The sequence below is a fragment of the Eptatretus burgeri genome, unplaced genomic scaffold, assembly GCF_056783735.1.
Source record: "Eptatretus burgeri isolate ZD-2024b unplaced genomic scaffold, Ebu_testis_v1 Ebu_testis_scaffold_34, whole genome shotgun sequence".
Lineage (NCBI taxonomy): Eukaryota > Metazoa > Chordata > Myxini > Myxiniformes > Myxinidae > Eptatretus > Eptatretus burgeri.
The window spans coordinates 98,945-116,402 of record NW_028221984.1 but is presented as its reverse complement, the minus strand read 5'-3'; the positions used below and the strand labels follow the sequence as shown (position 1 = coordinate 116,402).

The 17,458-nt window shown below is 39.5% G+C and overlaps 1 protein-coding gene across 7 annotated transcripts in view; it reads right to left on the bottom strand.

The window, feature by feature from the left end:
• LOC147007731 (uncharacterized) overlaps positions 1 to 17,458 on the bottom strand; it is a 218,407-nt gene that overhangs the window by 108,330 nt on the left and 92,619 nt on the right. For all 7 annotated transcript variants that reach the window (XM_085866511.1, XM_085866515.1, XM_085866513.1 and 4 more), the window contains 5 exons: positions 15,663 to 16,016; positions 12,787 to 13,050; positions 8,400 to 8,666; positions 6,385 to 6,723; positions 702 to 962 (listed from right to left, as the gene is read on the bottom strand). In XM_085866511.1, the coding sequence (XP_085722637.1) occupies positions 702 to 962; positions 6,385 to 6,723; positions 8,400 to 8,666; positions 12,787 to 13,050; positions 15,663 to 16,016 (1,485 nt within the window). The remainder of the gene's footprint in view (positions 1 to 701; positions 963 to 6,384; positions 6,724 to 8,399; positions 8,667 to 12,786; positions 13,051 to 15,662; positions 16,017 to 17,458) is intronic.

Here is a 17,458-nt window from a genome sequence, read left to right as displayed (position 1 = left end):
TTCGGGCTCTGTGCTTCGACAAGTATGACACAAGTTTGGGAACATGTACTGTTGCATATAAAGTTGTGATTCATCAGAACCCTTTTGTTCTGCAGCAGAAGAATCCACCAAGGCCATGTTGAGCCAACTATACTTAGGATGTATGCTTTCTTTGGATTTTCATCTCACTTGCCTTTTCATGTTATGCAGTATCAAAGGTTGGAATTTCCTTTCCTAAGTTTTTGAAAACTAAAACAATGCTGAAAAACTTTGGGGGATATTGGACAATCTTTTGTAATCACCTATTGCGAGAAAAATCTAATTTTGAGAAGAGAAATGAATACTTTTATACACGTGAAGCAATAAATGATGATAAGTGGCCGTTATAAAAGTCAATTAATTAATTACTCAAACAAGAGTTGTGAGATCAAGTGTTCATGTGTCAATATATCAATTGTTTAACATATTATTTTCTTATTTAACAAAGCCTCTCAAACCAAAGGTTTTGGAATATCAATGGAAGCTTAAACTTTTGGGTCTCGAGGGATCGATACATTGTCTGTTGAACTTTGTGGCTGCCTCCAGTAAATTAACAGAGAAAATGTTATTTGAAACAACAGTTTTCATCAAAGTGAATTATTTTGTATCGTGTTTTTCATTATTTTAGTTCTACCCTGACAAATAGACAAATCGAGTATACCTCATACCCACTTGCTGCATACCTGTTTGTACAATGATGCTTGATGGATTGCTTCCTGTGCCATTACAGTCCACCAAAGAGACTGACACAGAGTAGTTTCTGCCAGGTAAAAGTCCCATGATCGTGAGGTCTTTGTTGGTTGTAGTTTGATGTTGGATTTCATTTCCAGAATATGACCAAGAGACAAGACTGGTGTCGGTGTTATTTCTTGGGGAAATCCAGCTGATGGACACCGATGTTGTGTTACGTGCTGTCACTGACAAATTAAATGGTTGACAGGCATCTGGGATGGAAAGAAAGAAGAGAATCACATTTTGAAAAAAACAACAACTTCAGAATACAATATTATTGCATATATTTCGGAAAATACAAAAGTAATGCAAGTTTACTTGCTTATTCGTGAAATGCTTCAACACAATACAAGTATTCCCTTATAACATATTATTTATACAATGGTATCTTCTAAAAATGAAGATTTATGAAAACGATTCAAGTGCAAGATTATATTTAATGAAAGTGTATTTTTACTTGGACTTTGGAAAGTTTCCTTCAGGGTTCATGATTTATTGCAAATGCAAATATGGCATAACTTCTGCCCTCTCCCCCATTCTATTTGCTATTGCTTTGTTTTTGTTTCTTTTAGAAGAGATTTTACATATAAATTATTGTGTTATTTCTTGTGGTACACTAAATTTTACATTCCCTTTCAGTCTAACCCTGTCCTTTTACTCCCACCTCCTCTCCAGTTATTTTACATTCTTTCCTCACTCGTCCCACACAACTTAAACCTACTGTTTCTTTTTTAATCATACCCTTTGTCTTTCTTTTCTCAATTTTCACAATAATTGTCAGAGTGAACGCACCGAACTCTGAAGAAAAGCAGTCATGAAGCCGAATTCGTACTTTGTTGAGAGACCACTTTGGAAATTGTAAACTGAGGAATAATAAGATTGCTTGGTTTGGAGTATGCCTCTGAGCTATGAGGTCATTGATTTATTCCCCTTATGGGGTTGATCATCTAAAAACTACCACACTGGTGCAATCCCAAAAGGAGAATTCTTCGGATGAGAATGTAGATCAACCAGCCATCCCATATGCATTTAAGTTCTGAAAGTTAAACATCCCAGAGTATTGATGAAAACATTGAAAGTCATATGTAGGTACTCTGGCTAAATTACATGCCAGAGATTAAATAAGGTGCACAAGTGAATATTAAAAATAGTTGTTGATGTTTTTAGATTATAAACAATGACAAAATGATTTTTAAAATAGGGTTAATACATATGTAACATAAAGTTGTCAGATTAAGCTTTATGGAGTACTGATACATGTCAAGCACAAATGAGCCAAATAGTGTCATCCTAACTCTATGATCCTTTTCTTTAATAAAAGAGAATCCTACCACCACAATCACCCCCCCTCCCACCCCTCAACCCTTCCGCACACTTCATCTCCTGATGCATCTATAATAATAAATGTCAGTGTGTGCGTGTGTGTGTGTGTGTGTGTGTGTGTGTGTGTGTGTGTGTGTGTGTGTGTGTGTGTGTGTGTGTGTGTGTGTGTGTGTGTGTGTGTGTGTGCGCGTGTGCGTGTGTTAGTGTGTCTCCCACATAACTCCAAAACCATGAAATGTAGCAACCTCAAACTTTGTGTGCATATTAAGGGAACTCCAAGGGAGTGCATGAACGAAAACTGGGTATTTCGATCAATAAAACACCCCTTTTGAAGATGATTAATGGGCTTATTAAACTAAAACTAAAAACAGGCTTTCCCTTGGTCAGCCCACATCTGCCTCACAGGGGTATTACTCCACTATTTTATTTCAGCCTAATAAAAAAAGACTTGCCTTGGAAACAAGATGTACTCTCACAGACTAATTAAAGTATATAATCAAAATCTGTCTTCGGATTTGAGGATTGGAGCAAGTGGACTAATTGTCAAATTCTGGAGTGAAATCCGAAAATTCAAAGAAATAAGTGATTATTTTAATGAACCGTATGTACGTATATAAGAATTTACTTCAAGCAAGCAACCCTCCTTCTCCATATTTACACAAGAAAATGTGAAATTGCCAAAGCATTAAACTTAACTTTTTCTCCTCTTCAGAGAATTATATTGAGTGAGGAAAAGATGAAGGAATGTGCAGAAAGGGTAACTGAATCAAAAAGGTAACTTAATTGAATGCAATAAATATAATTAAACAGCAGGATCGCTGCAAATGGCGGCCGCGGCTGGGTTCTCTGTGGGAAAAATCTCCCGAGTTAGAAAGGCAAACTACATTAAATTAAAGATTGAAGTGAAAGAACGAATAATATAACGGGAGGATTAGGGTGAGTAAAGCAACGGGAGAAGTGAAATTGGAAATTTACTCTGAAAAAATTTACCTCAATTTTTATTTTCTGTCAGGAATGCATTCACCCTTTCATGCATTTTAAAAGTCGAGATTTTGAAGTTCGATTTACATGATGATGTTTTCCAGGAATTCATCCATGATAAAATAGGGAAGTGCCTGTATACAGATATATACGTGTGTACATATGCGTATGTGCATGTATGTGTACAGTGGCCTGTAAATGTATTCGTCCCCCTCCAAATTTTTCACATTTTGATGCCACCTGAGCTTATTTCATTATGCTTTCAAATCAAACTTAATATATAAAGTCTTCACAAAATACTCCAAAGTGTGAAAGCTAAAAAAATGCAGAAAAAATAAATTCGATTAACAGAGAAAATTAGATGATTCTCAGTTGCCTAAGTATTCAAAACCCTTTGCCAAATTAACCTAAACTTAAATAACTTCACAAAAAAATTATTTGTTTGAGAGGTTACAAAACAAGTGTAATAAGTTTCACCTGTGTGTAATCAGCAGTTTAACTTAAAAATTTAAGTTTCCCAACAAATCTTCGGAGTTTTATGGTACAACTCACTTACTACAGAGTTGCATCATCATACTACAGGGCAAACAGTCATGAACCTGAATTCATACAACACTGCAGGCATGATCAACCATCAACGCAAACATGAAGACCAAGGAACTTTCCAAAGAAGTCAGACAAAGTGGTGGAGAAGCACCGTTCAGGAGAGGGTTATAAGGTTTCAAAGTCACTCATTATCCCTTTGAGTATGGTGAAATCCATCATTAAGAAATGAGATATCATACCACCCAGACTCTACCCAGATCAGGACACCTATCCAAATTCAGCAGCTGGGCAAGCAGGAAACTGGTTTGGCATGTCACTGCAAATCCAACAATGAATTTGAAACATCTGCAAGGCTCTATGTCTGAGATGGGGGTCAGTGTTCATCAATCAACAATATCCAGTTCACTTCACAAAGATGACCACGATGAACAGGTGGCAAGACAGAAGCCATGACTGAAAAAGACACATCAAAAAGCTCATTTGGATTTTGTGAAAAAGCATCTTAATGATACTGCAGGCATGTGGAAAAAAGGTTTAGTGGTCAGATGAGATAAAAATTGAACTTTTTGGTCGAAATTCAAAGCGTTACATCTGGCGCAAGCCGAACGCTGCACATCACGCAGTCGAACACCTTCCCAACTGTCAAGCATGGTGGTGACAGAATCATGTTGTGGGGCTGATTTTCATCAGCAGGGACTGACAAGCTTGTCAGGAAAGAAAGGACAATGGACGGTGCGAAGTGCAGGAAAATCCTTCATGAAAACCTCCTTGAGTCCACCATGAATCTGAAACTGGGTAGGAGATTCACATTTCAGCAGGAAAATGATCCGAAGCACAAAACTAAGGCCACACTGGAGTGGCTGAATAAGAAAAAAAATAAATGTTCTCGAGTTGCCCCGTCAAAGTCCTTACTTAAACCCAATTGAACATTTTAGGGCGAGACTTGAAGATTGCAATCCATCGATGATCCCCATCAAACTTGGCAGAACTAGAGCAATCTTCACATGAAGAATGGACAAAGATTTCAGCATCTCACTGTGCAAAGATGGTAGAGACCCCAAAAAGACTCGTTGCAGTCATTGCTACAAAAGGTGCTTCCAAAAAGTGCTGACCGAAGGGGATGAATACTTTTGCAAACAATGAATTTGGATTTGTACATGTTTTATTGACAGGTATTCCTGACATGTAACTTCCTTCAACTATAACAGTGTTTAGTTTGATCTCTACAGCTATGCAGAAAAAATTCATTCGGAAAAAATGTTTATATACGAGAATTCTTCGGATGAGAATGTAGATCAACCAGATGAATAATTCGTTATTCATCTCAAAAATGTGGCATTATTGGTTCGGGGTGAAGACGGTTGCAGACCACTGTGTATATATGTATGTGTGTGTATATATATATATATATATATATATATATATATATATATATATATATATATATATATATATATATATATATATATATATATATATATATATATATATATATATATATATATATATATATATATATATATATATATATATATATATCTTCTTCTTCTTTAGGCTGCTCCTGTTCGGGGTCGCTACAGCGGATCATCCGTATGATCCGCATTGTGATTTGGCACATGTTTTACGCCGGATGCCCTTCCTGACGCAACCCTGGTCGCCTCTTACGACACAGGGATATGGTACACCTATTTTAACCAGGGTATACACCGGCCCAGTACACTGGTACTCATTTCGCCGACCTCGGAAGGATGACAGGTGGAGTCAACCCCCTGGTATATTAATTCAGTGGCCCAACGGGGCTTGAACTCAGGACCTTTTGGATCCCAAGCCGCTGCCCTAACCACTGCGCCAGCACCAGGCATATATATATATATATATATATATATATATATATATATATATATATATATATATATATATATATATATATATATATATATATATATATATATGTAGAATACACACACACACACACACACACACACACACACACACACACACACAATTCCCATCAGCGAAGCGGCAGATTGTGTTTGCTAGTATGTAATAAATAGAGGTCCCCATGATTCAATTTGCCATCTTGTTCCTACTTCACCTGACTGAGACTTTTCACCTCCAAAAGCAAGTATAAGTCGATCGGGCAGCCAGATAATTATCATTCTCTCTGATCGACAGCTGTTCCACAAGTCAAAGGAAGCAGTTTCATGTTTATATGGACGTTTCATGAGAAAAAATTGAATTTCATTTTATAATGCTTGCAACATCAAATAATACACAACTTTATAATTGGAGATATGCAGCGTAATGTGGTGATGATCTTTGCAAGGCTGGTGGTAACTACATAAGAAGAATGATGCGAAAAGACAGCATTGTTGGTCATATGTGGAGATCTAAAGATATTGAATGGGTCATCCAAAGAGGTTTTTGAGATGAGCTGTGGGGGTGTGTGGTGGACGGGGTGGAAGGATGTGGTGCTCGGAAGAAGATAAATGAATGTGAGGAGCTAAATCTTCCAAAGGCATGACTACAGTATGCTCGGCTTATATTTAATTTTCCTCTGCTTGGAATGCATTGTTGTTCATGCTTGTGTTATAATACCACTGAAAACACAAAAAAGGAATAATTTAATTTAATATGATGTTCAAAGACATCAAGAAACGATGCAATAAAATTCAGAGGAGAATATATTTTGTGTTGAGAAGCAAACTTTGTTAAATAATTATCTGATGGAAATGTTCAAATTTTGTAAATGCTCAACACATCCAAGCTGACAAACAGTTTTACCTTGTGATGTAAAGGTGATGTTGAAGCCTCTTTTCATGGAACTGTATGTGGTATGGTAAAATACCCAGAGCACATTGGATGCGGATATGATTGTTCGTTCAACATTTGAGGCGTCACACATTGTGATATTTCTCTGCCATGTCTGAGTGTTACCTACAACCAAGTATTCATAGTAACACAATGATGAAATATATAAATCCAGGTCCACCACCGTAAGGAACACAAGATGCCCCGGGGGAGCGGTCACGTCCCACACACAGTCTAATCCACCATCATGCCGGTGAGGATAACTCGGAGAAGAGAGCCAGCCGTTTGCAGGCAGATGTCCACCACACGGCACTGGAAAAACAAAATTCGTTATGCACTGTTTATAGTTATATAATTGTAAACCAGTTCATGTAAATGTAAAAGTTTGTTTTACAATACAAAAAAATGGGAAAATGTACAACTTATTTTGATGTGAACAGAAAATAATTGGGAAAGTAAATACTTCGTAGCTGAGAGAGAATCCTAAAAACTCTTAAAATTAATATAAAATGATCTTCCCATAAAGTGTTTGCTTCTGTCATTATATCCTGTGGACACACTTACTGAGTGGAGACCGATAGGTTGTTGGTGTCATGACGACGTCATGGTATGGTAAGGGGCCGAAAAGAAATGAGAGATAAAGCAGGTTGACTTTCTGACCGATTGAAACAGATATAAAAATAAAGTAAGATGCTGGTGTTTCGCATGCAGGGGAAAGGTATCAACGTACAGGGTGCCCCACAGAAAACCAGGAAATTTGGTGCAGTTTATTTCAAACAAAACAAAAGCAAACTTAGATGTAGTGTAAAACAGTTTATTGAAATGGTAAAATATGGCAAAATAAATCTCAAATCTCAAATTTCCTGGTTTTCTGTGGGGCACCCTGTATTTGCAGTTCATCAGGACATGATGCCAGAGAAGCTGTCTGTCTGCAAATACTGATGGACGTTAAAGATCCCACGGTGTCTCTAACAAAGGGAAGAGAAGGTATGGCTGGTTCCCATACCGAGTTTCAATCTCCTGCTCTAAGCTACAGTGGCACAGCAATGGTTCGGGATAACTTATTATACTGTCAGAAAGCAAATCGTCGATTTACTTCGATTTTTAACACAAGGTTGAAGGCTTGTAACGGAGCTGCCACTCACACACACAGCACATGGACATGTAGACAACACAAACACAACATAGTCACTGAGCTTAGAGGAAGTGCCATCACTTCCCAGAGTACAATGGGTACCAGTAACGTCACAACAATGGCTCCGCATTTCTCACCGCACCAGGCGGGGCATTTTACTCAGGGGAAATTTGCTCCTCCCGAAGGATACCAACCAATGGGGGTTGTCCGTCCATATCCTTTTAAATGCTGAGCATCAAGCATGCTCTATCTTTTTTTGATGTTTTTAAAAGTCTTTGGTATGACTTAGCTGAGGCTTGAACCGCTGACCTTCCAAACTTGGAGTGGACACTCAAACATACCACCATCAAGTCTGGTAAGCAGGCATGAGCCAATACAGTTAGAAAACTGATAACCAATTAACTTGGAACAAAAATTTGTGTCCATTTAAATCATAAAAGAGCTTTGAAAGCCTGTCTTCAACTGATGGAAGAAGAAGAAGAAGAAACAGGACTGGAGCTTTAATTTAGCGGAACCACAGTGATGAATACGGAAGGAGCCCATACAATTATATCCAGAAATAATTGTTTTTTTATTTGCATGGAAGGAAATAAAAAATAGGACACGGATGAAGCACACAAACGACAACCACAGTGACGACAGCAGAAACAACTACTACTACTACATGATGTAAAGTATCCTTTTTCGTGTGTTTCACTTCATTTTAAATCTTCACTGAAACTCACATATCGATATGCTACAGGTTTGTGAAATGGAGCATTCTGTCTTTTGATTATATCCATCATTGAAGCGACAGGTAGTTTTCGCTATTATCTAAACTGTATTTCATAAATTGTCCAACACAAAACTGTACCTGTTGTGACATTTATTGTTACGGGAATGCTGTGTCTGTTGTTGTAAACGGTATCGATTGTCGCAGTGTAGATCCATCCCGGAGAAAGATTCGGAATGGTAAATTGTGTGTTTTTGATGATTCTGGAATTCACCGAGTACTCATTTTGAGACCAAGTAACAAGGTAGCTGTACTTGTCTTTGTTTGGATCATTTGGCGCTGTCCAACTCACTGTGGCAAAACCAATGTCCTGTTCTAACACCGTCACGTTCATTGGAGGAGAAGGATCTAAAAAAACAAAAACAAAGAAAACAATCATCTGTCATGTTATTACCATGAACCGACTCCATTGACCTTGTCAGAAAATTTTAACTGAACCACAATTCATATCATGGCACACTATATATATATATATATATATATATATATATATATATATATATATATATATATATATATATATATATATATATATATATATATATATATATATATATATATATATATATATATATATATATATATATATTCGTGATTCATCTCCTTCTAATCATTATTCACGATTCCCAATGGCTCCACCAATCGGGTAATCCCGTCCTGTCTTTCTCTCAACCAATCAACATTGAGCACATTACATTGCAACTTCATAAATGAGAGTTTGGGGCGACTTGTTCATCTGGTTGTGGTTTATCCTGAGGAGTCCAAGTCAAAAAGCTTTGATAATGTCTATTCGATTGAAATGCATGTTTAAGTTTTGTTGTTTGAAATATATATATATATATATATATATATATATATATATATATATATATATATATATATATATATATATATATATATATATATATATATATATATATATATAAAACCGGGCGTAGTGGCGTGTGCCTGTAATCCGGCTACTCGGAGGCTTGCGTTGGAGGATCGCTTGAGGACGGGAGCTCTGCACTGGGCAGGGTGTAGAGCAGCCCGGAATCATGGCGAAACCCAAATCCTGATCCCTGTGTCGTAAGAGGCGACCAGGGTTGCGTCAGGAAGGGCATCCGGCGTAAAACCTGTGCCAAATCAGTATGCGGATCATAACGGATGATCCGCTGTGGCGACCCCTAACGGGAGCAGCCGAAAGATGAACAACACATATATATATATATATATATATATATATATATATATATATATATATATATATCTTCTTCTTCTTCTTCTTTCGGCTGCTCCCGTTATGGGTCGCCACAGAGGATCATCCGTATGATCTGCATACTGATTTGGCACATGTTTTACGCTGGATGCCCTTCCTGACGCAACCCTGGTCGCCTCCTACGACACAGGGATATGGTACACCTATTTTTAACCGGGGTATTCACCGGCCCAGTATACTGGTACTCATTTCGCCGACCTAGGAAGGATGACAGGCTGAGTCAACCCCCTGGTGTATTCATTCAGTGGCTCAACGGGGCTTGAACTCAGGACCTTTTGGATCCCAAGCCGCTGCCCGAACCACTGCGCCAACACCAGGTATATATATATATATATATATATATATATATATATATATATATATATATATATATATATATATATATATATATATATATATATATATATATATATATATATATATATATATATATATATATATATATATATATATATATATATCCAAAATAAATAAATGATGATACAATGAAAATCCAGGGATCAACACGGACAAACATAAAACATAAATAAGAAATGTTTAATACATAGACAGAATTTAAAGTTGCTGCAATACCAAAAGCAGAATGGAGGCATCAAAGCAAAAATCTCTTGATGATCGAGGTTAAACAAATTGCAAGTTTGGAGGAAAGAGCTAATGAGCTCGACTAGATGATGGCTCGAAGCATTTCACAGAAGATGCAACAGTAAAAATGGGGCAAAGGAGGATTAGAAAAAGGAGATATTAGGAAAGAGGAAGTCAGCACATTCGATTTTCAAAGACATGAATAAAATAATGCAGTACGATTCAAAGGAAAACGAATAAGACAATATGACACTTGTTCCCTCAAGGTCAAGCAAGAACCAACGAAAAAATGTATTCGGTTAGATATGGACTTTGAACTCCAACCATACAAGGAATTATCTGTGCCTCCTTGTTTCTCCATCATCAGTTTCTCCTTCGTCAGAAAATGTTCACTCCAACACTCCATGTCCTCACTTTCCAACCATAATCCACCTTCTATGAATGTACAATTTTAACAGAACATTGTCATGTGGTTCTACACTGATGCGTTGAGGTGAATTGCTCCAATGTCAAACTGCAGATGCCTTTTGGCACTCACATTTGTAATGATGAAATTGAAATGTCCCTCAGATGTGGTTTTCAGGTTGGATTTTCAACTCAGTATCAGATTCTTCTTCTCCTTTTCTTTCCTTTTATGATGGGTGAGGTCAGACGGCACCGAGCTTCTGCGCTGCCTTGAGACTCCGCAACCACCCTCTGTGCTCAGCCAACTCCCTCCACTCTCCAAACACCCCTCACCTTACTGGTCTACCTCATTTCCTCTTACCTTTCTCTCTCAATCGAACCGCTCTCTTTACCATTCTCTCTTCCCCCATATGCACCAAGTGTCCAGCTCATCTCAGCCGGCATTTCACCTTTCTCCCTATCAAACTCATCTGCACACCAATCTCCTCACTCGGTTCATCCATGTTCCTTCAAAACACACTCTTCACTCCAACAATCCTCTGACCCAGTTGTTCTTGCAAACCTGCAGCTTCTGTTGTTTTCTCTCTGTCAGTGCCACCGTCTCCAGACCGTTAAGGTAGGCCGGCATTACACACAGCATCAAAACATTCCCTTTCAATTTCCTTGACATCTTTCTGTCTGCCATTACTTCCTCCACCCTACTCCATGCATTCGCACCCAGCTGAATCCTCCACATCTCTGCCTCAGACTTACCATCCACAGTTACCGTTCTTCCCAGATACTCAAAACTATTTCCCTGTCTGATCTCCTTTCCCTCTAACCCGATATTCATTTATTTTCTCGACTGCCAGACCCACATCACCTCAGTCTTCTCCATTCTCATCTTCAGCCCATGCTTCCCAAATGCCTCCTTCCACTCCCCCAGAATTTCTTGCATCTCCCACCCACTCTCCACCACAACAGCCAGATCTTCAACACACAGCATCCTCCCCATACAACCCCTCAAGCTCACCTTCCTGCTTACCAGCTCCATCGCAATGTCAAACATGAGTGGGTCGAGAACTTCCCTGCCTCAAACCGATGTTCACGCTGAACTCCTCAGACATCCCAGGACCAACCAAAACTCTTCCCTTCATTCCCTTGTACATTCGTTCCACCAACCTAACTTCTGCTTCTGGAACTCCCATCCACCTCAGTGTCGCCATCACCATATCTCTCTGGACAGTATTGCAGGCCTTCTCCAGGTCTACAAATCCCAATGTCATCTCACCTTGCATCTCCAACCTCTTCTCCACCAGCTGTCTCAGTCTGAACATCCAATCCATCATCCCCGAACCCTTTCTAAACCCCTGCTGGTCTTCTCCGATCTCCATTTCCACACTCTTCCTTATCCTCCCCTCCAGAATCCTCTCCAGCACCTTCATTAAATGACGAGTGCAATGCCCATGTACTTCCCCAGACCTTGAACATTGCCCTTCCCCTTCCATATTGACACAATTAACCCTGTCTTCCACTTCTCCAGAATTGGACCCTCTCTCATTGATAGATTCAGCAGCCTCTTCATCTTACTGACTGACTTCTTCTGCTAAATTATCATTTTTGTACACACCTCATCAATGTCTGGCACTCTTCCCTTCTTCATCCTCCTCAATGCTGTCCACATGTTATCCTCTGTGATCTCCACCAACTCCACTTTCCCTTGAACACAACACGGTAGCTCCAGCTCACCGCTGCTTCCTTCCCAGTTCAACAGCTCTTCGAAGTATCCTACCCACACCTTCAATATTGCCCCCCCTCTCTGTCACTATCCTCCTGCCAACTTCCTTCATCACCGCCCTTTCATGTCCTTACCATCCCCATCCCTGTCATGTGCCAATTTATGTATCATCTTCCTTCCACCATTCTCTTCCAACTTGTTGAACACCTCCTCTTCCATATCATTCCTCATCGTATCCACAGCTCTCCTTTATGCTTTCTTCTCCTACCCACACAAGTGCAGCAACCCCACATCCAGCTGCATCCCACGATCCTTGATCTTCTCTATCCTCTAAAATACATCTTTCTTTTCACCAAATGCCTTCGCTACCTCTTCCATCGACAATACCTGGCTTATATCCCTCGACGATGCACCCTTTCCTGATGTCCTTCAGAACCAGATTATCGTGCTCAAAATGTGAAACAAAAATAAATAAGTTCATCCATTGTTGCATTTTTCATACATACCTGTGTGTACGACGATGCTCGTAGGAGTGGTTTTTGTGCCATTACACAAGGAAGAGATGGACACAGTGCAATTTGTACCAGGTAAAAGTTCTGTAATTGTGAGTTCTTTGTTTGTTGTAGTTTGGTTTTCCATTTCATTCCCAGAACAGAGCAAAGACACAAAGTTAACTAAAGTGTCGTTGGAGTCGTTTGGGACAATCCAGGTGATGCTCAATGATGTTGTGTTTTGCGCAATCACTGATAGATTTGCTGGACGACAGCCATCTGTGTTGTAAAAACAATACAGCAGTGTCATGATGTGTTCACGAATCAAGGAGTTTTATCTGATATTTTAGATCGGGTCATAGATACAAGGAAATTATAAATCAAGTATTATTCACATAATTTCCTTTTCCAAGGATTCACAACAAGAAAAGGTCATACCAGTTAAAATAAACAACAACAACAACAACAACAACAACAACAGATCATTTTATAAATATCATTGATCTTTGAATTGAAAAGTGAAAACTTAAATATCTGTAACAGGGGAGAACATTGAGAACATTCTTTCCTTTGAATGTCTTGTTTGTATTGAATTCTCAGCGGATTTTAGGTGAAACACTTTCAATTCCGAAAAATTTTCACTATAAACAGTCTTTCAGGTGCTTTCTTGGAAGGGAGTTGAGTAATGAATGATCATGACTTCTCTCAAACGGCCTCATCCCGGATCATGAATATTGATTCAGACCAGGTCACTCGAACTTGGACATGTTGCTTCAACTCTCTCAACAATGGATGTCGGCCTGAGATCAGGGTCGACTCTGTCGTCATATCTTGAGCTTTCAATACAGTCTCACACCCCGACTTGCTCTCCAAACTTTCTTCCTTTGGCATCCAAGGCCAACTCCATACAGAGCTTCGTGACTACTCTCCCAGCCAACGTGTGGCACTCAATGGAATCCTTTCATCTCCTCTCCCTATCAAGGCTGCAGTGCCACCAAAGCAATGTTCTGGGCCAGTCCCATTTCGAATCTTCATCAATGATCTCTCTGACTCTGGAAAATCCTCTTTATCAATTTGCTGATAACTGCACCCTCTGCTTTGACATCTCTCATCCTTCTGATAAGCATGTAGCAGTCTCTTACCTCTTCCTTGACGTTGATAAATCACAAGATGGTCAAACATTTGGAATACATTTTTCCAATCCTGAAAAATCTCACACTTACTTTCTCTCTCTCTCTCTCTAAAAGGACCATCTGGGAAACTCTCAAATATACCTTTTTTAAACAATCCTCTTGGAGAAAATCAGTCACTCAAACTTTTGGGCCTCGCTATCAGCTGTGATTTTATTCGGCAAACTGTTTCTGAGTTGGCCTCTAAAGCCAGTCACCGACTGGGCATTCTCCGTCATACAAAGTCTTCCCTTGGCACACCTGAACTCCTCTCCACTGACAAGGACTTCATCTGCTGCTTGAAGGATTATTGCTCTCTCTCTCTCTCTCTCTCTCTCTCTCTCTCTCTCTCTCTCTCTCTCTCTCTCTCTCTCTCTCTCTCTCTCTCTCTCTCTCTCCTCTGGCTGATGCCCCTGCTTCACACCTTGTTCAGCTTGATTCCATTGAAAGGAAGGTCTTCAAAATCATTGGAATGCCCCCCAGCGAAGCTGAGTCGATGGGTTTATCATTTTTGCATCACAGACATGTCGGTTGTCTCCCTGTCTTCGACCACTTCCTTTCTGGTCTTGCACGCCATGCTCTTTCTTTGCTTTATTCCATCGTGTTTCTGCAGGGCATGCACGGTCCACAAGCAACCCCCTTCTGGGGAAACTCCTAAAATCCAGTATCACTGCTCACCTCCACTCATTCATTCCTCTTACCTCCCTCCCCCCATCTGTGAAACCACCTTCCACATTCTCTTTAAACACATTCTTCCCGCCAGGTCTTCAAGACAGCTGTTCACCACCATCTCAGATTGTCCCCAATCCAATAACATATTTCCTACATCTATTAATCACCCTCCCTCGACAAGCCGCCCACTTTCCAAATTTCCAGTTTTTCCTTCCGGAGAGTTTACTTCTGTATCCATTATTGTCTACCCTCTGCGTCTTCCCCTTCCCCTCATTCCTCACTCCATCCCTTATTTGGCCAAGTCTCCCTCTATTTTGTCCCTCAACCCTGCGATTGTGTCCTCATCCGTTGCTTTCATTCTGTTGCATTCCGATTCCTTCAGTGTTCTCACTCTTCGAACATGAGCCTTGATTTTGTGTCCAAAAATAATCTGCACCTTTGTTGTCGGCTTAATTTAATAATTTTTCAACAATCCGTTTTATTATCTATATTTATGGTGGTGAATTACTCTGGTCAAGTTGTGGAACACAATTAAAAGGCTAAAGTAAACTACAAGTGGCAATGCAACAAAACGAGGTAAACATGTGCAGAAAGTCAGGATCGCACGTACGTTTGAATCAGATGCAAAAGGCAGCTTTTAAAATGACCCATTTCATGCTAACTTGAACAATTTGTGAAAATATAAAATTTCTTCATGGACTGGACTGTGATGAGTAATAACCTCGAGGCCCTTTCTCAGCCAGTCATTGGAAAAGTAAAAACTATTTTGCGGAAATTATTTTGTCAGAAAAGTGAGAGGTGAGGAGTGGTTTTAAATAGTCAGGATTTGTGTCAACCTTCATTTGTTTAATTTTATTTCAGCACATAACTTCAACATTTAATAAATCTTTATACATACATAACAAGCAGACAGGAAATGAAGAGGTGGAGAGATGGGCGAGGGGAGTGGAGGGAAAGACAAATTTTCATCACGATCAACGACCTGACATTTTTCTTAATAAATGTGACACTGCCAAGACGTTCAGTTCACATTAAAACAAACGATTTTACCTTGTGACATCAAAGTGATGTTGAAGCCTCTTGTTAAAGAATACCAATTCCACCAGTTGTTAGTGGAATGGTAAAATATCCGGAGAAAATTCGAAGTTGACACAAGTGTTCGCCCTACATCTGAAGGACCACACATTTTGATGTCTTTGTGTGAGGTCTGAGTGTATCCAACAGCAAGCCAATCAATATAACACCTCCTCGAATGAAATATTTCCAGGTCCACAACGGTCATGAATACAACATGTCCATGAGGAGCTCTGACGTCCCACGTACAGTCCAACTCATCATCGTGGTTTTGAAGATGCCCTTGGAAGGTCATCCAGCCATCTGCTTGCAGTTCACCACCACATGGCACTGGAAAAAAAAGGAATATAAACCCCATTATTGATCTAAAATTGGAGGCATGTTAATTTCATTGTCAAATATCAGTAATAATTATAAATTATATTTACCATGGGAAGTAAACAAGATCATCACATCGAGTGAATAAACAAAAAAACAAAAGAAGAGAATTTTGGCCATTATGAAATTGTTCCACCGATTTCAGAAATGAACAAACAGTCAGATCAAAGTGATCACGGTTTAGGGAGCGGTCTTGTTTGTTTTCTATTTACTCTTTTGGAGTGATGAAAATTGATGAACCATGAGGTATTTTTGAGTGAGGGCTGGTGATTGTTTCTCATTAGAAGAGAAAAAGTCATAAATCCAGGAACGATAAACAAGATCATACAAATGGCCATAAGAACAACAATGACAGGAAAGATTGAAATGTTCCAAACAAAATGTGGTCAGGAAAATTAAATAATCACTGAACATGATTAACATAAACATATGCATTGACATGATATTGAAGATGTTATGAGCCTGCAGACACAAAGCAAAATGCAGGGGTTAAGCAATTGGTTCATACCTGTCCATCCACCTGTCCATCTTATCAGTTTATGATTGTCAGTTTATGATCCAGAAACAACTTATTTAAATCGAATGTGAAATTTTGAACACGAATTGGAACATGAATAGAAAGGCATCTTTCCCGTATGTTGGTTCTGAATTCGTCCAGATCGCACATGCGCAGAAAGGAGAGAAAAAATTTTTTTGTCCATCTCCCTACTTGGAAGTCAAACAAAATGGAAAATCATTTTCATTTGAGTAGCTCTACCAGGCTCACCCACCAGCTGTTGAGTAGGTTTTCAGGGGTGTAACTATCTCAATCGCTGACACTCCAATAAACTGCAAACTGCCTGCATTTGTGGAAACACAGGCTGTGGTGAACCAGTTGAATGGGGGTAAAACTCCTGGGATCTTGTGTCATTGCATGCAGTTCTGTGCTCTGTTTAGAACATAGGCATCATCCCAATTGACTGGAAGAGGGGCCTCGTTGTCCCTCTCTGGTAAGGGAAGGGTGATCGCCAGAACTGTAACAACTACCGAGGGGTGACGCTGCTCTCAGTGCCAGGCAAGGTCTTTGCTGGGATAATTATTGAGAGGGTTCACCAGCATCTGTTTGAGCACCAGCTCCCAGAGCAGTCAGGCTTTACACCAAAGAGGTCAACGATTGCCAGTATCCTTGCTGTTTTGGTCCTCACTGAATTCAGACGAGAGTTTCGATAGGTATTGCTTACAGCCTATGTTGTTCTCCAAAAGCATTTGATTCGGTGAATCCGGATGCCCTCTGGAGGATTCTTGGTCTTCGTGGCGTGCCACCAAAGATGATCAATCTGATTTCTGAACTATACTCTGATACTGAGACTGCTGTGAGGTGTGGTCGTTCCATTTCTGACTTATTTCCAGTTGTT